Genomic DNA, 25,806 nt, shown 5'->3' on the forward strand with positions numbered 1-25,806 from the left:
GAGCGCTTTGAAAAAAGTCAAATCGTTGAAGAAGTTGCCTTTTTAACCAATCCCAAACTTGCTCAATTGGATTAAGGTTCGTTTTCCGTCAAGTCTAATGCCACCCCCAAAACATTAGTGATCCATCACGTTGCCTTACTACTTCCCGGCATGCCACAAATGACTTTCATTTCCTTCCTCTCTCCAGACACGAATTCTACCAGAATCAGGATAAAATGAAAATCGAGACTCATCCGTAAAAAGAACTGTGGCCCATCTTTCTTGATTCCAACTAACATGTTCTTAGCACCACGTTAATCTTGCACCTCGATTTCCTAAAGTTAACCGAGGAACCCTTAGGGGTCTTCTGGCATGAAGTCCTCTCTCATGCAAACGGTTTCTAATAGTTTGACCTGAAACCTCGACGTTACGCACTCGTGCGAGCTGCTGAACAAAAACAGAGGCTGTTACCGTGGGATTTCTTTGAGCTTGCAAAGTTATAAAACGGTCTTGGGCAGGTGTGGTAACTCGCGACGGGCCTTGATGCCGTTCTCTAACATCATTTGTCTCTCTATATCTTGTCCACAAACGGTTAATTACACTGGGAGATGTATCCAAAGCTCTTGCAACGTCTCTTTGACTTGTTCCTGCCTCAAGCATTCCGACTTTCCATTTTTATTGAATAAAAACTAAATCGCAATTGTTCGGTTGGAACCACAGAAAATGCGATATTGCGTTAGAATTTAAAAATTATAATCTGCGTTATTTCGACAAAATGTGCAAGTACCCAACTATTTATTTTACTTCGTTGGTATCTTAATATTAAAGGTAGTATCTATTCCGTATGAAAATATAAATGTATAAAAATTTATAACGCGAAAAAATCTATTTTTCTAAGTGTTCCTTAAACCATTTTGATGTGTATATTATATTTTTGTTGTAATGTAATGTAAATTTACCAATTTCAATTATTTAATTTTACATCTTCCTTAACCGAAAAATCATTTTTTTACGACAGTAAAAATATATTTAACTATTTTCCACGGCCTCTTCGTAAGACAGTTTCTTTTTTCAAGTTACTTAGGAGTATTAAGATATTAAGAGATTAAGAAAGATGTTAGTTGTCAAAGCTTACTACACTATTGAACAGCGTTACTCAAAGTGTGCTCCGCGGAGTCCGGAGGATATTGTGAAGTAGAAATGACTTCTGTTTTACATTTTGCTTTGCATAATGGTACTTCACTCAAGGAGAAATTCATCATAATTTTAGTAATACCATTGTTTAATGTAGATCTTACCACTGCACAATATATTGGAATGAGGGATTATTTTTTTAATAAAAAATTGCCCAAGTTGGTAAAATTTATATATAATTTTCCTGATACACTTTTTAGGTGCATGTGGTGTCAGAAGACTTCATCGATGAAGCAAAAGATCAATCAGGAAAGATTCCTGACTTAATTATAAAGAAGAGCATATGCAACTGGGGTTCAGACGTACGTAAATATTAAAATTAATAGGATTACAGTGAAATGTCTATATGTTTTTAGCCTACAACAAGGCTACCACCAGAGCCAACATCAAGCAGCATTTCTGCTCTTAAATCTAAGAGCAGATTTACAAGTGCAGTTCCAAGCAAAATTAAACTTAAACTAAAGGGTAAGTTTAATTTATCATAATTTTTTTTTCCATTATACATATATTTTTTATTTTCCAAGTTGATACGTACATATATGTCTTTCAATTATTGTACAGTGTTAAATTTGATTTTTGCACCTTAACCTATCGGTATTAGAAAAACGAAGCAAAAAAATAAATATGCATTGTAAAATATGCATGCCTTTTGCTATCTTGATACTGATTGAGACAAAATGGTTTAAGAAGTTTATTAATATATAAACAGTACAAACTAATAAGATTTCTTTTTTTTATCAGGCATAATCATTTCGTCTGACACTTGATTGGCTTGTACAATTTCCTCGCTTTGCTTCTTAATATCGGCATTGGATAGAATATGAGGATCAATGAAGACGGTCTCAATAAGTGACTCCTCACTGATTATTTTATATTCTTCTACCGTTTTTGTGCTCGCGTACATTAGGTTCTCGAAGTTTTTGTATCCTTCCTCCCTTTCGGTCGTCTTGAGCAAATCCTTCGAATAATTTGCTAGTTTCGTGAATTTCTTTACCAAGTCCGGGATGATTTTGGTGCCATCAGTTTCCTCGACTGGAGGTTTCATGAGTCCGCTATTTTCAGAGTGGGACTTTTGTGGTACTGGCTTACCATCTTGAGAGACCAATGTTGATAACAATTGCAAATGCTTTAGGGATATGCGTACCCTCGCCATTAAGTTGTACCTAATAGAGAATTATTGGTTATTGATTAATTTTTCTTGTGTTATCATTATTATAGTTATACAATAAAAATATTATTGTTAAAGTTAACTGACGGGCTTAAAGATCGGGATGGGATATTAATAAAGGTTGAAGATGTTTAAACAAACAAAATTACATATGCAGGGATGAACTGCATGGGGGTCTCGAAAACGATAGGAGATACGAGGTCGGTTAAATTAGAGAAAAGTTGCGCAATTCGAACTATAATTAAATTAAGTTTTAACCATTTTAAAATTTCGAATACTTCCGGAGATATCCGGAAAAGAACGAAATTTGGCAAAATGGTTTTTATTTTTTACCAGCTCTATTTTAACAGATGACCAATAAACCGAAAGAATTTTTTCTTGTAAAAGAAAAGTTTTGAGGCCTGCTGTGACCCATGGTTTTCTATTTTTCATTTTAAGCCTCTTTTTAGGAAAACACTGATTGATCGTGTCACATAGCACATGAAATAATAAAGTAAACGGGTCAGGAGCCATTTCAACTGCATTCCAATTAACCAAAGCTGCAGTAGAAGAAAAAGCATTAAAATTTGCTCTGCTGAAAATTCTTCCTATATAATAAGATGAAGGAAATACAGTGTTGCATGGAATCCTAGCGAGAATGGCTTCATGGTCAGAAATACCAGATGAGAGTACTCTACATGACACATCATTTCAATTTGTACACAAATAATCAATAGTAGTTGCAGATGAGGATGTTATACCTGTAGGTGAAAGAACATGCATCTTTCAGTCATAAGATACCAATATACAGTAAAAGCTCCCATAAGCGGACACTCACGGTTCCGTAACTTTTGTCCGCTTATGGGAGGTGTCCGTTTAAAAAAGAGTATGTGAGTATAGAGTATAAATAACAGGGTATATAATCATGAGGTAATACATAATCATGAGGAAAATGAAACAGAAACTCGCCACATTTTTAAAGTATGTATTTATGCTATATATCTATATGTATGTATACGCATACAAAAACATACATGGTACGAGAATTAAAAAAAAAAACATTCTTTAGCTTTTTGAAAAAGTTTCAAATGTTTGTCTGAGGAAATTTCACCATCTTTTGCTAAAGGAGACAATTTTCGTAATAACTTTCTAAATTTTTTAAACGTTGAAATGCTTTAGAAAATTTTTTCAATATAGAAATATGATTTAGAGCTTCCCCATATGAATTTATAGTTTTTGAACCTCTTAGTGAGTCCACCAGTTCCACTTCTTCTTCTGAGTCGTTTGGACTACCATATTCAAGTTGGCCTGGGCTTTCTACATCCAAATTCAAAAAGTTGTCAATGGCATTTTCTTCTGTTGTTATGTAATACTTACTTTATCCCATGCTGTTTTTATAAAATACAAAGCTTCTAACACATTAATAGACTTTGTAAGCTCTTATGCTTTGGACATCGTCAATTTTTGTTAAAATATGTTTTAAAATCAAATGCCGATAATAAAATTTAAAGTTTGTATAATACCTTGATCCAAGGGCTGACAAACTAAAGTTGTGTTTGGCAGTAAAAATATAATTTTCACAAATTTTCATTTTTAAATCACGAGGATGAGAGCATGCATTGTCTAAAAATAAAAGAACTTGCCTGTTTTGGATTCCCATTTTCCGGTCGAATTCCAGTAATCACTCAGACATGATTTTTGTTGGATTTCCAAGTCGCTGGTAGATCCTTAATAGCGACGTTTTTTAAAGCACGGGGACGAGCCGCTTTCCCGATCACAATCAAATCGCATTTTTCACCGGCCATATTTGCACAGAATAAAATGGTTAGTCTATCTTTAGACAACTTTCCACCCACACATGTTTCTCCTTTAAGGGACAGAGTTTTGTCGGGCAATGCGCGAAAAAAAAGTCCACTTTCATCTGCGTTGTACATGTCTTCTGGTTTGTAGCCAAGCAACATGGACGGAAGTTTCTCCAAAAATTGTGACACATCAACTTGATTTACTGCAGCAGCTTCGCCAGATATGCATTCACCCGTCGGACGCACTGAAATTATTATAGCCCAAAGTAATGGCGATTTCTTTAGCTTTCATTTTCACTAACGGCCCTGAGATTGGAATGTTCTGACTTCTAGCTTTCACAAACCACTCAAAACATGTTTTGTCTATAGCAAACTTATTTTGATTTATATTAGTTCCTGACTGCCATTTATGCCTGATATCTTCCTTATTTTTGGCAATTTCAACTGCTTGCGTTTTCCCAATATTAAACCTCTTTGCCAAATGACGAACTGAAACACTTTCTCTGTCTAATACTTTAACAACTTCCATCTTTTCCTTTAACGAGAGCATCCTTTTTTTTTTGGTGTCATTTTACAGTTACAATTATAAAATATGTCAATCAACTACGAATTTGCCTGAACTGAAGATAAACCACAAGATTACATACTGGCTAGCCAACGAAATGCGTAAATACGGAATCACCTAATATAAATCGAGGAATTACCGAATTTTATGTATGTAGATATGTGCATTGCAATAAGCGGAGCTAAAAATCGTCCGGGTATTAGTTTCGCGTCCGCTTATGGGAGATTTTTTGATTAGATACAGAAAAATCTAGTGTCCGCGTCCGTTTATATGAGCGTCCGCTTATCGGAATGCATTTAACATTGAAAATGATATGCTGAAATTCGGTTCCAGGAATTTTGTCCGGTTAAAAGAGATGTCCGCTTATAGGAGCTGTCCGCAAGGAGAGCTTTCACTGTATTTAAAAGGGATGTATGATATGATGGCAAGCTTACATCAGTGAAGTTAATAATAATATAACTATGGAGTGTAGAGACAATTGGGATAATAGAGAATCAAGTTTGTCCAGGAACATACCAATATCTCCTGTGGGTGGTCTATAAACACAAAGAACATATACATTGAATCGCTTACAAAAACAAAGGGAGAATTCAAAAACCTTCTCCAACAGAAAGCTATCATACTTATTAATTTTACAGAAAAAAGCGTCAATTGTTTGTTTAACTAAAATAGCTGTTCCTCCATGTATGGAGTGTTGCCGACAAAAAAATTGATATAGGAATATAATCAGATATTAAGAAACATTCGTTAGGCTTCAACCAGTGCTCAGTTAGTAATACAATATCAGGAAAATCACATGAATCAAGTAAAAGATGAAGCTCGTCCATTTTATTTCTTAGAGACTGTATATTTAAAATAAAACTACTGAAACTTTTCGCATGCTTATTTTCAATGTTATTTATAGAATGTGAGTGAGCTTCATCTTCTGTGTATTTATCTATAAAAAAAAATCCCTATACTACAGTCAGTATCTAGAAGTCCAGGTTGATTACTTGGTTTTATTGTGGACACATGCTACTTTTGAAATGTTTTAAAATATGGGTATACAGTAATGATGCCAAATCTGATCCAAAGTTGCTGGCATGATTAAACTCTAAAATTCTATTTAGATTAATATTATTTGCGTGAAATATTCTATAGAGAGCCTTATTGCTATTATAAATTACATTTTGGTTTGGATACATGTAAGGGCTTGTCATTACTAAACTATTGCTATGTTAATGTATAAAATTCTTTAAAATATCGAATGATGAGCAAATACCATTTAACATTAAAATCAACATATCATTTTCTGTAAATTCCTTAACCATAGATGATGCAGTATAAATCAGTTCATTGTTTGTACTTCCTGGCTTCAGGAAACATTGGACTTTGTAGTTAGTTTCAAACTTCAGGCGCAATTTCTTCGGGAACACTCTACTACAATTTTCACCCACAAAAAGAAGCTTAGGTCGATTATCAACGGGTGAACTGTGTTGGAGAATTTATATTAACAAATTTAGATAAGTTTTGCTGTTCCTTTAATGCACAAATAACGGAATAGCAAGTATATTTTTCAACTTCCAACACCTTTATAGACTGGATCATATTCTTATTCATCTTAGTTAAATCATTAACTTCCTTTTGTAACATATTTATTTGCGTCTTATCGGTTGCAGATTATTTTCTAATGTTTTTATTGTTACAATTAAATTTTTATTTAAGGTATTTAACTCATTGATTTCCATATTGAAATTTATTTTTCCCTCTTGACATACTTTGAATAGTGCTATGTGTGACTATTGCAATTTCCGAAACTATAGGAGATACAAGGGCGGTTAAATTGGAAAAAGCCATTGCCATTGCCATTTTTGATGCTTATTCTAAATCCTTTGACAGCGTTGCAAAATGTTTTTTATTTCGTGAGTTACAGGGTGATTTATAAAAAACGGCAAATTTTATTTTAATTATTATTTCTAAAAATATTGATTTTAGAAACTTACTTTTAATTACAAGGCTTTATAATTTTTTGTGCTCTACAGAACTTCACCTTTAATTTTTTTTTAATGATGTTTGGTATCTTGGCAACAGCTATCAACTTCTTTTTTTAAATACGGACCTGTATTTTTTATCACTTATTTTAAAATAATTTTTATTTCCTTTAAAATGATGTATCTCATTCATACGTTTTCCAACGTTTGGACGTATTAATAACCATCATCAGGAATTTTTCCTTAATGCGAGCCTGATTTTTTTTTAAATTAATTACTCATAATACAGTAAAAAGTTTATTTGTTTGGTTGTATTAATGTAAATGTTCGAAATGACCACCATTATTTTGTAAGCATTTGCGCGCATTGGTTACAACTTTTCTTTGAATGTTGTTGAATGAATTGAAATTTTATTGCACACTTTTCATATTTTGAAACTTGCCTGAATTTTTAGTTGTAGTTTAATAAACCTGGTTCTTAATAGAACCCCATATGTCCGTATTTAAAAAAAAGAAGTTGATAGCCGTTGCCAAGATACCAAATGTCATAAAAAAAATTAAAGGTGAAGTTTTGCAGAACACAAAAAATTATAAAACTTTGTAATTAAAAATAAGTTTCTAAAACCAATAGTTTTGGAAATAATTAAAATAAAATTTGGCGTTTTTTATAAACCACCCTATAATTCAGATTTAAAGAATACCCTATTTAATTTAAAGATTACCCTATAATGTCAGATTTAAAGAACATGTAGCTCATGTGAAATATGGAAGAGTTGAAAAAGGAAGTTTGGCTGATTATGTTTTAAATACTGGTCACTTTGTAGGGATAGAAAACTTTAAATTAAAAACCAGTTAATAACAATAGAAAATTAGACGCATACGAAAGTTTAGCAATATTCAAAAATCAAAGAAACATTCTTAAGATGGATAAAATGTCTTATCCCGTATAGTCAATTATATAGTTTAGTTAGTATATAAGGCCATTTGTAAGTAGTTTTAATTTTATCCCGAAGATGTTAACATCGTTAGCGAAACACGTGTCGAGAGTAAAAATAAAGAGTTTTATTTGGTGGTAAAACTGTCTCGTAATTTGAGTGGCACACCAAAGGTTCCAACCATAGAACTAATAAAAAGTAAATTTGAGGGTTTTTTTAAGGAGTTATGATGGAACAAATCATGTTTCAAATGCATTGCAGGGACGACTTCCTCATTTGTTGTAAAAAATAGATAAATTCAAATGAATAGAATACCAATTTGTCAATTGATTTTGTTGAACAAAATTCAATTTCAAACAGATTCCATGAATAAAATCTCAAATTGTCCCTTTTCTATGAATTTTGTTAAAAAATAAAATTAATTACAAATGAATTCTAAGGATAAAACACAAAGTTGTCCCTTTTAATGGAATTTGGGTAAATAAACTTAATTTCCAAGAGATTCCATAGAAAAAGTTCCAATTTATGAAGTCTGTAATAGAAAATTAAATTTTGAAAGGTTTCTATAAATAAAATCCTAAATTGTCCCATTTTATAATAATAATAAGATTATATATTGCAAAAAAAATTACAAATATACAAATCAAAGTAAATAAATACAGTCAGGCAACTAAAAGGTCTTTCAATCAGATTCCTAAGTGAAGAGTCCGTGGGTTCTATTGAGGCCTACTAATATTAAATGTAGTTAAATTAAAAAAAAGTAAAAGATAATTGAGCTATTATCATGTAATTTGGGTAATAGAATTTCCAAAAGATTCTATGGGAAAAAAATTTAATTGGATCGTATGCCCCAATTAATGCGAAATTGTTTTTTTTCTTTACAGATTGCAGTTAAAGAAAATTGACTTCCAAAGAAGTTCCATAAATAAAATATCCCAATTTGTTATTCTCCTCCGGGAGATTTGTTGTTTTTGATTGAGCTAAGTTCCAAAATTGGCCTGGAATCGCAACGGACATCTTTGTTCCCCAAAAATGTGATTAAAATATTCCCTGGACAATGGAGTAACTTGATTTCCTTAATAAAAATTAAAAACAGGTTCCAGGTACCGTTTACAATAAAAATCGACCATTTGAAAAAAGTTATTGACCAAGTTGCTCTCTGATAACCAATGAAGTAACATGGCATCCAGAAACTTGAATAAAAAATCATATAATTAAGGAATTTTTGTAACTAATTTTTTATTAGTTAATTATTAATTAACTAATAAACATTTTGCAACGCTGTCAAATTCGGCAACTTTTTTCTAATTTAAATGCCCTCGTATCTCCTATAGCAAATAGGACACCCTGTATAGGGTAAAATAAATATTCATTCAAAATAAAAACACCGAAGCAATTCAAAATAAATTAAATATGGATTATCCTGATTATAAGTATAAATCTCTTGATACTTTACGTAGCGTCTTAATAGATTGTGGCTTTAAATATAAAAAACTAGATAAAAGAATGGTTATTATGGAATCTCCTTGAATTGTAGCCTGGCGGCAGGAATATTTAAGGAAGATAAAGGAATATCGTCAATCAAAAAGGGAAATTGTTTACCTTGATGAAACGTGGTACGACACACATGACCTTGTTAAGAGTGGTTGGGTTGATAATACCAAAATGTGCACACTAAGTGAACCTTGTTCTCGCGCCAAACGCGTCATTATTTTACACGCCGGTGGTATTAACGGCTTTGTTCCCAATTCATTATTATCGGCGAAAAATATTAAGAACTCCTCTGCTGACTACCATGACGACATGACAGCCAGTCTGTTTGAAAAATGGTTTACTGAGCAATTGTTGCCAAATTTATCGCCAAATTCTGTTGTTGTGATGGATAATGCATCATATTATTCCCGGTTGCATAATAAAATTCCCAATAATTCCACAAAAAAGGAGAAATCGCGAAATTTATGGAAATTAAAAACTTGCAGATTCCTAAAAAGGCGACAAAAAAGAAAAGATGGAAATAATAAAAAATTTTTTTTTTTTTTTTAATATTTCCTTGACAAAATTTGCGAGGCAAAAGGTTATACTATTTTACGTCTTCCTCCGTTCTACTGCGTTTTTAATCCTATTGAAATGATTTGGGCTACTCTGAAGGACAAAATACGGAAATATAATCATGCCCCAACTGACAGTGCTTTCGTCTTAGAAACCATAAGAGCAGTTGTTGAAGAAATAAACAAAACTGAAAATAAATATCGCATTTTACCCGCTGTTGACCCTATTGTTATAACTCCAAATTTGGACTCAAGTTCAGAAAATTCTGATGGTGAATTTTAAGTCGTAGTATATTTTATATTTTTAAAGAAATGCAAAAAAAACGCATTCTAAGTAAAATTAATAAAAAATTATGTAGCTGTATAATTGCATATCTGAAAACATTTAGTGTTTTATACTAAATTTTTATTAAATTGGTATGTGATGTAAATTAATTATGTCATCGCCATCTGTGTTTAGGTTAAGAAGGTTTTGTGACATTTGACCAGTATTTTATCTTATTATTTTATCTCTTTTTAATTTATTCGATACATAAATATAACTCTATTTTAATTGTGAATGTATTGTTCATCTCACCCTCGACATACGAACCAAATCAAATTTAACCCTGATGATGAACATCTCCCATTTTGGTTTTTTGAAAATTAAATTGATTGATGGTTTTATTTCTAATTTAACTTCTATAATATAACTTATAACTCCATTGCAAGAAGGGACTACACTTCTTTAATACAATTTTTGATATATAAGTAATAATATTTTAAAAAATTCTACTACACATTATCATGATGAAAATTAAAAAAAAAAATCAAAGTAGTATTAAAAAAACTGTAATTTCGAATCAGCGAGTCTGGGATAACTTTAAAGTAAAAATTTACTATACCTATTAACTTGTTATAAATTAATATACTAATATTTAATGTAAATTTATTTAAATAAAAAATTTTCCGTTGCACGCCTATGTCTCATAAAGAAGATGCCGCTTATGCTCACAGTTTTATTTTTTTTTTGCTGTTCAGATTGATATCGTATGAACTATATATTAGCGGATACGGCGTCAATATAAACGCCGGCTAATTTTTAAGCAGGTGTTTTATTTCTGTCCCAAACTGCTAATTCTAGCCACTTCATAAAACTTACCGATTTCCAATAAGTTGGTCCACTTTCCGTATATTCTCCTGCTCCATCTCTATATTTTTCATATACTGTTCCTTAGCTTCTTTGTATTCTTTAGTAGTGCCAATCATGGTGTTCTCCATTTCCGACTGCATAATGGACGCGTGATCGCATTTTTTAAGCAGCTCATTTCTGTTGGCCTCGCACTTTTCCACCATCGCTGTTAGTCGTTGTTTCTGTAAAAGTTGTTCCTCCAAACAGGGGTAGATCGCCTCCAAGGTGGGGACAAAAATAGCGTTTTTCAAAAATCTTAATGTCGCTTCAACGTCTCGAATGTCTTCTTGGAGACGAGCAAAACTGGCACTCGGCTGCAGCTGCACGTTGCCCAAATTAATGTCGCTGTCTCTTCTCAGGAGATCCTTTAAATTGGAGCTGAACGTTTGAACTCTTTGTTTCACCTTGTCCAAGTCATGTCTTCGTTGAGCCAGATCATGTTTTATAATTTTCTCTAATAGTTTAAACTCTTGTCGCCTGTCGTCCAAATATTCGGTTGCCAACTGCCCGAGTTTCGTTGCGTTGATCATGCACTTGCCTTGACTGACACCGTCGGCTCTGATTGCGTCCAAAATAGCATCAAAATATAATGCATCCTTTTTCATTATCGCGATCATTTCTTTGTACGATTGCCGGATCACAATGGCGGCTTCTTTTTTTAAAATTGCATCTTGTACTTTTCCCGTAATGATGTGTGCTTGTCGTTCGCACGGGAGCATGCTTCCCCAGCTTAACCCTTCGAATTTCAAGATGTCCTCCAGTTCGGCGTGGCGCAGTTTTAAGTCGATAAGCTCTTGGGTTTTCAACTTTTTCTTGTACGTCAGCAGATCACGACTTTTGCGTTTATTGAAGTTCACCTGACCCACCATTTCAATAACTTTTTCTGGTTGAGAATATTGAAATGCCAGCTGCATTTGCCGATGGTCAGCCAAAGTGTTCCTCAACTTCTGCTTGTCTCCCCTTATCGCGTTATCTAGGTCTTTTCTGTTTTGCTCGATCTCTTTTTGCATATTTTTTAACTCCCTAGTCTGTTTCTTTTGAGCCACCCCGGTATCCATTTCGATAATTTTTCTGTCGCGAGTATAGAGCTTTATAAGCCCCTTGTATTGCGTGATTTTGTCTTTGGTGGTCCATTTTGTCGAAGTCATACCGTGAAGTTTGACCTTGTTGGCCGAAAGCATATTTGTTGCGTTCATTTTGGATGTTTTATTGAAGAAGAACTTTAAAAGTGGTATAAAATTGTGTTCTAAAAAAATTGGAACAGTCAAAATGACCCTGACAGTTTTTTGAAAGGAGATAAAATGCTTAATGGAGTGTGTTATGAGTTGTAATGAACTGTTTCTCATAAGAAGTCCAGCGAGAGGGCAGTGAGAAATCTGTTGTAAAGATTTGCCTACTAAGCATTTGGTGCTAGGGGGGTTCTAGTTGACTTTAGGCAAAGTTTACTGAATAAAATACAAGTTGCTTCACTTGGTGAAAAACCTTTTATATTTCGATCTCAAAGGCAGGTCGCCGAGCTCCTCGCCGACTGGGAACTAGCAAAAAATGTAAAGGGGAATTCTGGTAAAAAATAGCTATTATCTTACGAGTTTCGTCTAATTCGAACTGTAGGGAAAGACGGAGCATGATTTTATAATAACTTTATTATCTGGCATAAAGTGTACCTACTTGGAAAAAATATGTAAATTAATAATACTATAAATTATTTGTTTTCATAACCACCAAACTAAATAAATTTTACATTATCAAAGTTTACGTAATTTAAGAACTAAATGGTAAAATTTTTTTTGTTAATAAATAGGTATCTTATTAAAGGTTGTTTTGGTACGACTGGTTTCATTAGGATTTATTTTTAAATCAAAGTCAAAAGTTTGTGTGAAAAAAATGCATATATTACTGTTACTAAACTTAACAACTAAAGATAGACATAACTACTAAGTAATGATATGTTTGAATTTTAAATGATTGATTACTACACTTTTTGACGTTTTTGTTATTTTGTCAGACTAATAATAGCATTACCGAAGACATTATAAGTAATAAACGTAATGTTTCATTCATAACCAGCCCAAAAATGTGGAATTTTATTGTTTTAAAATTAGTAGTGAGAGAGAAAAGGATGGAGTAAGTGTCATTAGTACCCCTTGGCAACAATGCATATTTTCAATTAGTTTTTGTTTGGTTTGTTGCCAGTGGGGTAGAGCTTATGCACTAGTGCAAATAATATTATAATAATCGACAAATTTGTAATTTTCATTTTCCCTCCCTTACAAATCGGGTTAGGATTATGTACTGTACAGATAATTTTTTATATCTATACGTGTTGTTTTGTCGTTCCTGTGCAACTTTAAATAGAGGCGAAAAATTTCATTACATAATTAATTAGCCTTAATATTTTTCATGTTACGACGCTGGTGGTAAAAATACAAAAGTCTTTTGCTGTTTAAACGTAAACAAATAAACTTACCGATGAAACGATAAATTTAGATTTTAATGCTCTACTCTCTTTACTACACAAGAATGCACCATGATCGTTAATTTTGGCATTAATTTTCTCCAAAAAAGTATGAAAACAACAAAAAACTGATAAAATACACTCTAAACACAAAATACGCCCTTAGACTCAATAATTTAAAGCGTTTATTGGTTTTAATTCCTTGGCAACATCGCTCGGGATTCATTCATTCATAATTTTTGACAGAACTCGAAAAATAGTAAAACGTGCGTAAGACTGTAGCGCAACGTTGTCGAAGTGACTAAATTTTTTAATGCTCCAAGATATTTTTGTTTTGACTGCCGCTTTTATTAATATTTTTGCTTTTAAATTAAGTCGATTTTTCTATGAATTTTATTAATTTTCGATTTAGTTTTTTTTTTCATTATAAGCTCAGTTATGTTTCCGACTCAAATAACCTTTAAAAGGTATTATATTTTTTAATACTTAAAAAGCAAATAAATAGCTCTGGCAAAAGTGCAATATTGTAAAAGGACAAAAGATTGAGAGGAAAATATATTTTGCCATTTTAAAATGTAAACAATGCAGTCTCTTAAGCTGGATTTATACAGACAAATAAAGTAAAATAAGGAATAAAATAAAAATCAAATAAGAGTTAAATGTACAAAAGTTCCATAACGCATTTATATAGCAAAATAATATAAGAAGAAATAAGAAGTTGACCAAAATCCAACTTTCATATTTTATTTTATATGAAAACGAAACTGCGCGCGTTATTTTGAAAAGATCTAGGGCTTTTCCCTAAACCTTTTTTTATTCCCTATTACCCTATAGCAGCCTCACTATAGGTTTACAGGCAAGGGTGGCTTGGCCGTAATAGGTTGAGTAGAGAACCACTTGATTGTAGAATTCAATACTGGTTTATTCACAAAAATTAACAACTATTTATATCAGTCTTAGGATAACAATTCGAGGTAATTATACAAATCAAGGTGAGCATCGTAATCATAATTTTAACTATTTACTAATTTCGACCTTGCGAACTTATAGCAAACGTGAGCTTAAAATCCATCGCAAACACCTTGACCGGCTAATATAAACAATTTTATATAAATATGTATGAATATTTAAAACTACCAAAAAATGTAAAATATTTAAAAAATGTCGTTTAGACACACAACAGACCCTCTCAAGACAAAGAGGTACTATAACCTGGCATGTAATTGGTTACCCTTATTTTTTATTTGTTATTTTCTTAGAAGATTGAAAGGCTAGAAGTAGCATACCGTGGAACTATGGGCAGGTTTGTTTGCTTGCAACATCTCTGATGCAATGATGCCAAATGCTCATAGAGAAATGGAAAAAATCACTTTATAATATCATAAAAATTTTCAGTTGTTTCCGAAGGCTCAAAACAATACTACTGCTCCCCTTTAATAAAATATCAAGCATTTTTTTAAAGAAATTTAATAAGATACTCTATATCGAAGTCAATATACGTTAAATAAATTAAAATAAAGTACGAAGCAACGAGAAAACGGTAATGGCATCGCAACGCCGCTCGATTGCATTGTTGATGCCACCGATACAAGCACTCTCTACCAGTGACGTCGTCAACAAATATTTACCTAATAAATTTTTATTAATTATTATAGAGTTTGAGTATAAGTAATATTACCATTTACGAACTATTTATGTGTTTTTTAACGGACTTCGTTACAGGAAGGTCCTAATAAAAGGCAGCATTTTTGTCAAAGCATTTTTATGGAAATTAAATATTTTAATAATATAATATTATAGATTTCTTAATAAATCATGTTTTAAGACACAAATTTTTATTATTTTGCATAATTTTATTGTTATATTGGATAAAACTCAGTTTTACATCACTTACTTTATATCACATAATATATACTTCTATGGTGCTGACTTTTTCAAAGGGACAGTATTGCTTCAGCGGAAAGAGTTAAAACTACAAGGATGTTCAAATTGTTTCGGTAAGGAGTAAGGAGTTGCAGGTTATAAGATTTTTATTATGAGTATTTAGTCTGTACAATGGTTTTGAGACATTTAACAGTAACCTATATAATACCTAATACCAATTATTATATGATATTAACTTATACTAAAAAACAAAGCTTACCTGAGAATAAAGACTATGCACAATAGATTAGATTAGATACTTTATTAGAAATATACAAACAAGTACTTTTACAACTCAAATAAAATATGTAGTATGTTGGGCTTTTCCGAAAATCATGTTATTATTTTTTAAGTATTTTAATAATGACTTGAGAAATCTAATTCAATTTCTTTGGCGCAAATTTGTTTGTTGCAATCTTCGAATTTTAATTTTTTGTTCTTTTTTTTTCCATAATTTGGTGACAAGTGATTTAGCTTTTGAAACGGTGGAATCATCAGTGCTTAGGTCCTCAGGATATCATTTTGATTTTACCCTAGAATAATATACACAAAAATACAGTATTAAATAAAAAGAAAAAGAAAAAATTAAAAAAATATATTATGATAAACCAATTGATCAATAAAATGCGTGTTATTATAAAGAATCTTTGTAATATCATACATTTGATTAATTGCATTTAATTAAACAAATATAACACAATAAAATACTATATCACTTTTAAATATGATATATAGAATAGGATGATACATGGCATAAAACTAGTAGTCTATTTTGAGTGCATTTTTACCTTTTCCTTGGCAGAGTCAGGGAATGTGTAGCAGTTAAACAAAAACGGCTTGGATGAGAAATAGTAATTGTTGAACTAGACCCCACGGTAACTATTAATCTCAGATGCAGTTATTGTTGATGATGAATGATCAGATCTGTAATTATACAAAATTTGGTGTATCAAGAATATTAATCTATTTTAATTATCCATACTTGTCTATATTAGCTTCACTGTTTGTACTATATACCATTTTGGAAGCTAAAGAAGTTTATGCACTCTTCAGGAAAACTACCCCTGCAGCTTTGAAGGGTAAATCACTTGGTAAATTAACTGAATTATCGGCTGCTGTGTTTTTAACCAGTGAATCAGAAATCCTAGTAAAAAAATAGTTTTACACACATACCTAATTTAATAAGTATTAGGTATAAATAAAGCTTATATGAGTAACACTAATACTTTTTGTGATGGTTTTTTTATACTAGAAAAATATATTTAAAAAAAAATACCTTTGAGGTAGAGCTGATTTTTTTAATAAAGTCTGGCTACTGATAATATTATTTTCCTTATATAAGAAATCACTTCCAAGGATGTGATCTGAATAAACAAATATGTTCTTTTTAATTGTGTTGATTTCCATTAATAAAATCCATTGTTCCCTGTGGGCATATATTAGGCAATCTATATTTGATATTTAATCAAAAAGCAAAAAAAATTACAGTAATAAATTAATATGTGGTGCCAATTACTATATGTATTATTGTAAGTTGCAATATGGTAAAACAAACAATAAATTATCGACCAAATTTTAGGGAAAGACAAAATTAACTTTATACATAGATATCAATATCTAAATAAGTTTCAAAATTCTTTAAAGGCAATAAAAAATTAGTAATTTCATCTATCTACCTAATATCTATATTAAAAAAACATAACTATATAGGTACATTTAAAAATATAAATATTTTGGTATTTTACGCACACTTTCACATTCAAGTTTTTATTAGGTTAATATCTATAAGATCCCCTATTCTACGTTTATGATGATGGTAACCCTATGATGTGATGTTATGAAAGTATCGGTACTTACTTGTGAAAAGATCGGCTGGAATCATCTTTTTATCATGATGCGGCACAAAGACACAAGTTTTTGCCATCCTAGCAATTTAAAAAAACACTAAAATGTGGCCTTTTTCCCTTTTAAACCAAAAATTAATGAAAATACACGAATCCCGAAAATAAACAAAGAGGTCGTTTGACAGATGACACTACGCGTATGGCTCAGGCGCTTAAGCTCCGGTGTTGTCGCTTCAAATTTTTTAGAAGCAGTTTTAGGGATAAGCATGTTAATAATTTTGTTTTTTTTTTGCTTAAGGATATTATATTTATTCTTAAAATAGGTTAATTGTAGTATGTATTCTTTTTATTTTAAATTTTCCTATAAAATACAACACAAATAAGTTAAATTAACGTTATAATGGTTGTTAAAATATAGCTAAAAATTTCCTCCGTTGGAAATTTGCGTCGACTTGACAACAGAGAATCGGCAAATATGTTTGTAAACAAAACACCCCTCTTGCCCCTGTGCACATGTTGGACTCAAACAAAGTTGTTGTTTACTAATTCTAGCCTTTCAATGTTCAAGGTTATTTTATTATATATATAAATATATATTTTATTATATATATAATTATATATTTTATTATATATTTTATATATATATTTTCATTTTTCGGACATCTAAAAAACATCAAACCACTTCCACGCTTTGTAAAACAACTGTCTACCGAACAATAAGTCGACATTTTAATATAATAGATTATAATAATTTGCCAATCCACTGAGTCCACCCGGTACAACTAGTAATAAAACGCTCGCACATCAAAACGATTTAAACTCTACTCACTGTGTAACCCAACAGATTCGATTGTTGGAGCGTCGCGTCGCCCGGCAAATGGGGCGGTAAATAGGTAATTCGGCGCATGGAGCCCAGTGAAGCAACTTGTATTTTATTCAGTAAACTTTGCTTTAGGTATCTCCGATTTTTAACATTGTGAAGTAGTAAGCTAATTTTCTTTGAACTATTTTAAGCAAAAAAAATTGGAGGATGAATAATATTTTCTTTAATAAAAAAAGAAAAAAAAATCATGACAATTGTGTATATACACTACCGCTCAAAAGTATTTGCCTACATATTACTGTTTTAAAGTTATAACTAAAAATAATAAACCCATCAGTTATTCTTATTAATCGGTTTATTTATAAAAAAATGAATATAAACAATACATTTTTCAATTAATTAAATTTAAGAAAATCACAAACACTACAATTGTTACAAGTTACAATTAATTTACCGTACCTGCAAGTCGTGATGAATTCAGTAACACATCAGAAACAACTACAATTGTAATTTTTTTACAATTGTAGGACTACGCGTACATATGTATAACAGACTTGTTAAAACGAGTTTAAGCTCTTTAGGATTAAAAGCTATGGGTTGTTTGTTAGTTTGTTTGTTCGTATAAGCGATACGGTGAGAAAGCTGATTTCGGTTAGTAAAAATGTCGTCTAAACAAATTATTTTCGAAAGAAAAATGCAGTTTTTGACAAAAATTAAAGACAACAAGGAAATTCTATTTGGCGCTTTCTTAGATAGACTAAAAAAGCAAGACAAAGTCGAGATATGGAAGGAAATAGCCCAAGTAGCTCAAAGTATATGCTTAGTTTCAGCAAAGGATTGGACCTACGTAAGAGATACTGTCTGGCAGAATTTGAAGAAATCTGCAATGGTGAGTCTTTCGTTATTGAGCAATCAACATAATTTATTTACAAGTAATTTTGACATTAGGTACTAAACCCATTATAGATAAAATATACACAATGACATAATATACTATTTCGCATTTTAGCTTAAAATAGAAAACGCGAAAAAAACATGGACTGGTGGGAAAGGCATGTCAACGGAAGTAGATAAGATGATTTTGGACATTGTTGGAAAGGAATCTCCAATTATTTGTGGACTTGGAGTCTCTGAGTCGTTCGAAGTAGCCCAGATTCCAATTATGACAAAATTGAACATATAAAATTACAAAACTATAAAACCAAGCTGGAAATATTAAAATTAGAAAAGGACCTCGGGTTACCGTTTTCTGAATTTACCTCGCGGTTCCAAAATAACTTCCAATCAGAAAACGGCAAGACCTATTTATCTTTATAATAATTTATCTAGTTCCTATAGTTTAGATATAGTTTAAATCCTTCGTTAATAAAAGTTGTTAATAAATGAAATAAATAGATATGTATATTTTTGAACTTTAGTATAGAAATAAAACACGTTTTTAATAAATTTTAGAGCACCCTATATACATATTTTACTACTAAAGTCTGTTGTTTCTGTTAAAATAATTAATCAGTTCGCCTAATCTAGCTTGCGCTCCAACAGGGGGATTGTCATCGAGATGTTCATAATTTTCTTCATTGTCTGATAACTCTTCACCATCGTCTACCATGAAATCATCCGCGTCCCCATCACCTTTTGAAATGTTGCATAAAGTGGCACAGCATTTGAAAACATTTGCAGCAAAAACAGGGCTCACGCGTACGTAGTTCAAACAAGGAAATTTTTCTTTTAAAATCCCAAACGCCAATTCAACCATTGTTTTAGCGGATAAGCTGAGTCTCCCAGAATCACCGAATTAGGATGGGGTCTCCAACCATTTTCCATTCTTCGAAATAAATTACTGTTACGAAGTACTCTTGCGTCATGAACGCTACCGGGCCAGTTAGCACTAACATAATAAATTGAATAACACAACTAATTGAATGTTTACCATGGCGATTTACAAAGGCTGGCTCGTCTATAGTCGGGGCATCTATATTTATCAGTGTTAACAGCACCACATTCTTCGGGAAAACCGGCGATGCCATGAAATCTTTGAATAATATCCAATGTATTATGTGGCCATGACACGATTTCGTCAAATTTTATATCATTTACCGCATTAACAGTGTCATGTACGCATCGGCACACAGTCATTTTTGAAACTCCATGCATATCGCAAACGCCATGATACTGACCTCCATTTCCTAGCCAATGTAGAGCAATTAATATCTTCTGCTGTGGAGTCAATCCATACCACCGAATTGTATTATTATTTAGCGCGGCTCCAATATCCCGAACAAGACTTTGACATTGCTGTCTGCTAAGACGCAACCTTTCCTTGAACTCGCCATCGCTAAGAAAATTAAAGTCTGTTCTTATGTTGAATCGGTATTCCCCGTGGAGGGCACCTTCATTGTCACTTTCCGAGTCACTTGACCACATACCGAGAACGAAAATTAATGTTCACAGTGAGAAAGTTGATATTAAAATACTGCGTTTACCGAATTTACCCACTGATATAAATGGGTAGAACATTATTTACAATTGTGGGAAATACTTTAACACAAATATACAAGTGTTGAAGTTGTGTTACAGAATACGTTTACAGATGTAAAAAATCTTTCGTAATTACTAGAGCCGCACAGGTAATTACAAGATTGTTCTGTTTCGGAAAAATTACAAGTGTAGAAAATATATTTACAATTGTATAACTTGTAGTGGTTGTGTTACAGGGCCCAGCAAAGAAACGGTAACAATCATCAATAAGCAAGCGAAATTATTTACCAATGTTACACAAAATCAATTCTTGAAGACTAAACACTTTTAAATGTTTCAAATTTCATCGGAAACGAGCTGTAAACAGATTAGTTTTTTAGAAGAAGTGCATATTTTCACTACATTGTTTGTTATTTGCAAGACTATTTTTAAATACTCAGTGTTTTTCAGCGGACCATAGTTTATAGGTATAAAGATAAGATTTTTGTATCTAATTAAAAATATTTAAAAAAAAAAACATGGTGGGCAAATACTTTTGAGCGGTAGTGTATGTTATTATGTGTTAATATAAAACTGAAAATTTCAACATGTTTAACTTAAACAAAGTTGTTGCTGTCTTTCAAAGTTTTTAATAATTGCTCGACAGACATACAATCGAATGCTTCTCTAAGATCACAGAATAACGCAGAGAGATAAACTCATTCATTCATAATGTTATGCAAAAGTTCGAGCACAGTATGTAAGTTTTTACCGTATCGAAAGCCGAACTGGCATTTGATAAAAAGTCATTGCACTCAAAAAATTTAACAATTTGATTAACAAAAATTTTTGAGACAATTAGAAGCAAACAGATAGGCCTGCAGTTATCCACACAGTTTACCTCCCTTTTTATAGTGCTTTTGTAATATATCAATAATTTCTTTATAAACAACTAAATAGACGAGTAAAGACTAGTTTGCTGAAGAGAATTTTTACTTGTATTTAGGTGGTTCGGCGGTTGATCCAGACAGTGGACTGGAAGATATCGCCCACGTATATGAAGATTCTAACAAGGAAAAATATACTGCCGTCTTGGGTCTAACAGACATCCAAACTAACAGAAACAGTTACTACAAGCTTCAACTGCTACAGTCGGATAAAGGTAACAGATATTGGCTGTTCAGGAGTTGGGGAAGGATCGGAACTACAGTTGGCGGTAAAAATATTAAATGATTTATTAGTATTTCTGGAGTAGTATAAATTTGGGTATTTAGGAAACAAAACCGAGGAGAAACATTCACTTCATGATGCCAAAAGAGAATTCGAGGAGCTCTACGAGGAAAAATCTGGGAACGCTTGGGAAGACCGTTGTGATTTCGTTAAAGTGCCGGGTAAAATGTATCCAATTGATATTGATTACGGTGGTGATGGACATGAGAAACTGGATATCGTTGCTTCTGAATCTAAGTTGCCGACACCAGTACAGGTAATTAAAAAAACATTTGTGTTTGAGAGTATATTTTTGTACCCACTACTACAAAACAACAATTCTATTAGAGAAATATGTAAATAAAGCATTGATTTTAGGATCTTATAAAATTGATATTTGACGTCAACCAAATGAAGAAACTATTGCTAGAATTTGAGTTAGATATGGAAAAAATGCCTCTCGGAAAGCTGAGCAAAAATCAGATTCAAAAAGCCTTTGGGGTACTATCCGAATTGCAAAATTTGGTAGACCAGAATGGTAGCCAAACAAAGCTAATTGAAGCAACAAATAGATTCTATACTTTAATTCCACACAGTTTTGGAGTGGATGAAGTTCCTTTATTGAATGATAAGGAGGTTATCAAGGTAAGCTTAACATTTTGATAATACTAAAATACAGTCCAAGATAAGTAACAGTAGATATGGTAGAGATATCCGGAAAAAAAGGAAATTGGGCAAAATTGTTTTTATTTTTTACCAGCTCTGTTTTAACAGATTTTCCCCATGCATGGGGTAGAAAGTGATGCCCATGGGGTGGTAGTTGTGCCGTGATAGAATAGAATAGAAACTACGTAAGTAAGGCTGCTTTTAATAAGTTAATCCCTTACTCATGATTGATTGGACGTATTAAAAAGAGTTTTTGTTTACAAAATTTTACTGTACTAATTAAGTATTACATTTCTAGCAAAAGCTTGATATGCTAGACAGTCTCTTGGAAATGGAGGTGGCATATAACTTAATGTCATCCTCGGGCGGAGACCACACAGTAGACGCCTACTACAAACAACTAAATGCAGAAATCGACATAATGCATAGAGAATCTGAAGAGTTTAAGATCATTCATGAATATGTTAAGAACACGCATGCGGCCACCCATAGCTCTTATGAACTAGACGTGCAAGATGTAAGCTTTTAAACGTTATGTTTGTTGGCATATACTAATGTATTTTTATATTTAGGTATTTGTGGTTAGGCGTGAAGGAGAAGAGAGGAGGTATAAACCATTCAAAAAGATGCATAATCGTAAGCTTTTGTGGCACGGTTCCAGAACCACTAACTTTGCCGGTATTTTGTCTCAGGTAAGCAAGACAAATTATTAAAAAAGAATGAAAAGCGTTTCAATATTAGTTTATATAATTAAAATGTTTATTTTGTTGCTGTTAATGGGTAAATAAATATCACTAGGTTATTTATTTATTCATTTATTTATTATACATATACCAGCTAAGTTGGTCATAGAAAAAACATATTAACAGAAATAAGTAACACAAAAAAAACAGAAATAATAAAGTACATATATTTAAAAAAAATATATTAATGTATTTATTGAACAAATATAATAGTTATAAATTACGAACTAATAATCAAATAAACATTAAAAACTATCAGTCACAGTTAGCACTTTCCTTAAATTCACTAAAGCCACAAGAAAAAAAAAATTAAATTTTAAATTCTGTATGCATTGACCACTGATGCTTTGGCATGAGATTACGCCAATTTTTCATATAATAGCTTAAGACCGCTTTTGGTGCAATTTCCTTAAAGCTATCCAGGGTTTTTGTAAAATCTTCTTCAGATTTGGCATAAACTAAATTTTGAAAATACTCCAAACATAGGTTTTTTTGACTTTCAGTTATACCCATTTTTTCACACTTTATTTCACGACGGAAGCTTCTCATTGTGTGAAAGATACATAAAATTAATGAAACTTTAGGAAACAATTCCTTAATTGAATCGGTTATTTGAGAAACCCCGTAAGTCCAAAAAATACAATTTTGAGAAAACTGGATATAACGTCCTACAAGAAGTTACAATAAATTTAAAGTTGTTTCAATACTAATTTCTTGAAGAATTTAGTGTTAAAACTTAAAGACATAACATAATAGCACACCAAAAAAAATATTTTTAGCTCAAAAAAAATTTGAAATTTGGAAACATACGGGGTTTCTCAAATGAATGCCAATTTTCAGAGTATTAAGGTTAAGGTAAACTAGTATAATAAATACAGCCTAAAAACTTTCATGAATAAATCATGTATTTATTACTATGTAATCTACAGAGTATCCCACCGAGTCAATTCCCCATAAAAGTTTTGTATTTCTTCTCTTGAGGTATGTACTGCGTCAAGCTCCTAACGTCATTCAGTTTGGTCACATTGATAGGAACAAGGCCATTATAAAGTGTCTCTTAAGGCAAACTAATCCTCGTTGATGCCAATAATTTCAATGAAAATGAATGAGATTTCAATCCATCAATGAAATCTCGAGCTACAACGACTCCGTCTTCACAATATTCAAATTGATTGAATTTAGAGATAGTGAACGATTGCTTTAGTTCTTTGGGTAATTTTCTTTGATATGACTCATTAGAGAGCACATTCTTCTTAAAGAACTTTGGCCACCATTTTTGAAAAGTTAAGACCTCATGAGTTTGTAAACGTTTAACAGTGAATTTTCCAAGAATTAAACAGGAATTTGCAATTAATGACACATATTCCTTCATTGTGTAGATTCGATCAGTTCGTCTAATTTTCCGTTTAACGACACTAAAGTCTCTGTCACATGGCAAGAAAGAGTGACCTCTGACAGGAAAATATTGAAAAATTCGTTAAAACCTACCAGTTGATTGCAAAGCCATCATCAGTCGAACAACAGCGTGGTTTTTATTCTGTCCCCAGGCTCCGTCTGAGAATACATACAATTCTTTAACAGATGGGTTAATTTCTGTATTAATATAATCCAGCAACATGGAACATACTTCATCGGGTCCTTTTTTTGCCTCTCCTTCATGATAGATGTAAAATCTAGAAGTATCATTGCGCAACTCATGAATATTAAAAACATCTACTGTTAGCTGTAAATAAAATGATTCCTGTACTGGAATTACAGGAAGTTGCAAATTTTGCAACAAGTCCATGCAAATACCCAGAACAGTTTGATCTTCTGAACATTTTTTCTGAATCTCTGAAATTTTGGAATAAAATTTTTTTGCACGGCGATTATGCACTCATTTCAGCAATCGCTACCCGTTTAGCATTTTCGTTTAAGGTAGGACTCTTAATTCTAACTGATAGCTCCTCGCAAGTACAGCATGTGTCAACTTGCGGTTGTTGAAACTGTAAATCAAAATTTTCATTGGATATTTTCATATAAAATTTGTATTTGACCCCATTTTTTAAATCTGGGTACTTTTCTATAAAAAGATTCCACATAATTTTAACATTTAAACGAGGGTTAAGGTAAAGCACTTCACGGGTGGTATAATGCGCAATTTTTGTAGGAAATGAGGAAATATGTTCGTGGATTTTTTGCCCAATTTCTCCAGACATTACATTTCCGGGAGTGTTTTTGCCTCTCTTATCTTTGGGAGCACTGCCAGCAGCCGAAAGTTTACATATTCTTCGAATTCTATCATCGGTAACACCATAGGCACTAAGAAATGCTTTTTTACAAACATTGATTCTAATCTTTCCGGGAACATTTACCAAATACCTAAAAAAAATTTTTGTCGGATCACCTTTTAGTATTATCTCATAAATTAGGTACCTAAATGATGAATTTCTCTGAGGTGCTTCTTCATTTCTTTTGCCACGTCGTCTTTTTATATCAAAGATATCTATGTTGTTTTGCAGTAAAATATCTTGCTCGTCCTTGTTTTGCAATGAAATTATTCCATTGTACACGATTTCAGCATCTTGCATTGTAAGCAAGTTCGGTATACATTTTTTTTGCGGCTATAACAAAAACATTATTGCTGTAGAACATAAAACAAAAAAAAACATATTAATACATACTTGCACGGATATAAATGGGGAGTCGGTTGAACAATATGGCCCCTATAGTTTGTGTATTCCTCATTTTTCACTCTCGATTTCTTTATTTTTTCACACTGGTACTCTACTTGTTTCACACCCTTCCTTCTTTTTTTTCGGATTCGTTGCCACACTTTCGTCGTGATATACTATCACTAGACATTTTATTCAGTAGATTTTTTAAAAGGTAAAGTG

The 25,806-nt window shown here is 32.0% G+C and overlaps 2 protein-coding genes and 1 long non-coding RNA gene across 3 annotated transcripts in view; 1 reads left to right on the forward strand and 2 right to left on the reverse strand.

Annotated features, from left to right (window-relative positions):
- Positions 1 to 25,806, forward strand: part of LOC126746332 (poly [ADP-ribose] polymerase) — a 56,608-nt gene that overhangs the window by 16,802 nt on the left and 14,000 nt on the right. Inside the window, exons 7-13 of the mRNA XM_050454578.1 lie at positions 1,374 to 1,475; positions 1,530 to 1,638; positions 21,319 to 21,528; positions 21,587 to 21,798; positions 21,900 to 22,166; positions 22,486 to 22,704; positions 22,760 to 22,879. Coding sequence (XP_050310535.1) covers positions 1,374 to 1,475; positions 1,530 to 1,638; positions 21,319 to 21,528; positions 21,587 to 21,798; positions 21,900 to 22,166; positions 22,486 to 22,704; positions 22,760 to 22,879 — 1,239 coding nt within the window. The remainder of the gene's footprint in view (positions 1 to 1,373; positions 1,476 to 1,529; positions 1,639 to 21,318; positions 21,529 to 21,586; positions 21,799 to 21,899; positions 22,167 to 22,485; positions 22,705 to 22,759; positions 22,880 to 25,806) is intronic.
- On the reverse strand, positions 1,851 to 12,109 carry LOC126746569 (uncharacterized). Its single transcript, XM_050454905.1, has 2 exons — positions 10,781 to 12,109; positions 1,851 to 2,336 (listed from the first exon to the last, which is right to left on the reverse strand). The coding sequence occupies exons 1-2, from the start codon at positions 12,004 to 12,006 to the stop codon at positions 1,889 to 1,891; spliced, it is 1,674 nt and encodes a 557-aa protein (XP_050310862.1). The 5' UTR covers positions 12,007 to 12,109; the 3' UTR covers positions 1,851 to 1,888.
- On the reverse strand, positions 15,592 to 16,413 carry LOC126747818 (uncharacterized). Its single transcript, XR_007664444.1, has 3 exons — positions 16,171 to 16,413; positions 15,977 to 16,112; positions 15,592 to 15,721 (listed from the first exon to the last, which is right to left on the reverse strand). It is a non-coding gene; the product is annotated as an uncharacterized LOC126747818 (long non-coding RNA).

Source organism: Anthonomus grandis, chromosome 1 (genome assembly GCF_022605725.1).
Source record: "Anthonomus grandis grandis chromosome 1, icAntGran1.3, whole genome shotgun sequence".
In the NCBI taxonomy this organism is placed as follows: domain Eukaryota; kingdom Metazoa; phylum Arthropoda; class Insecta; order Coleoptera; family Curculionidae; genus Anthonomus; species Anthonomus grandis.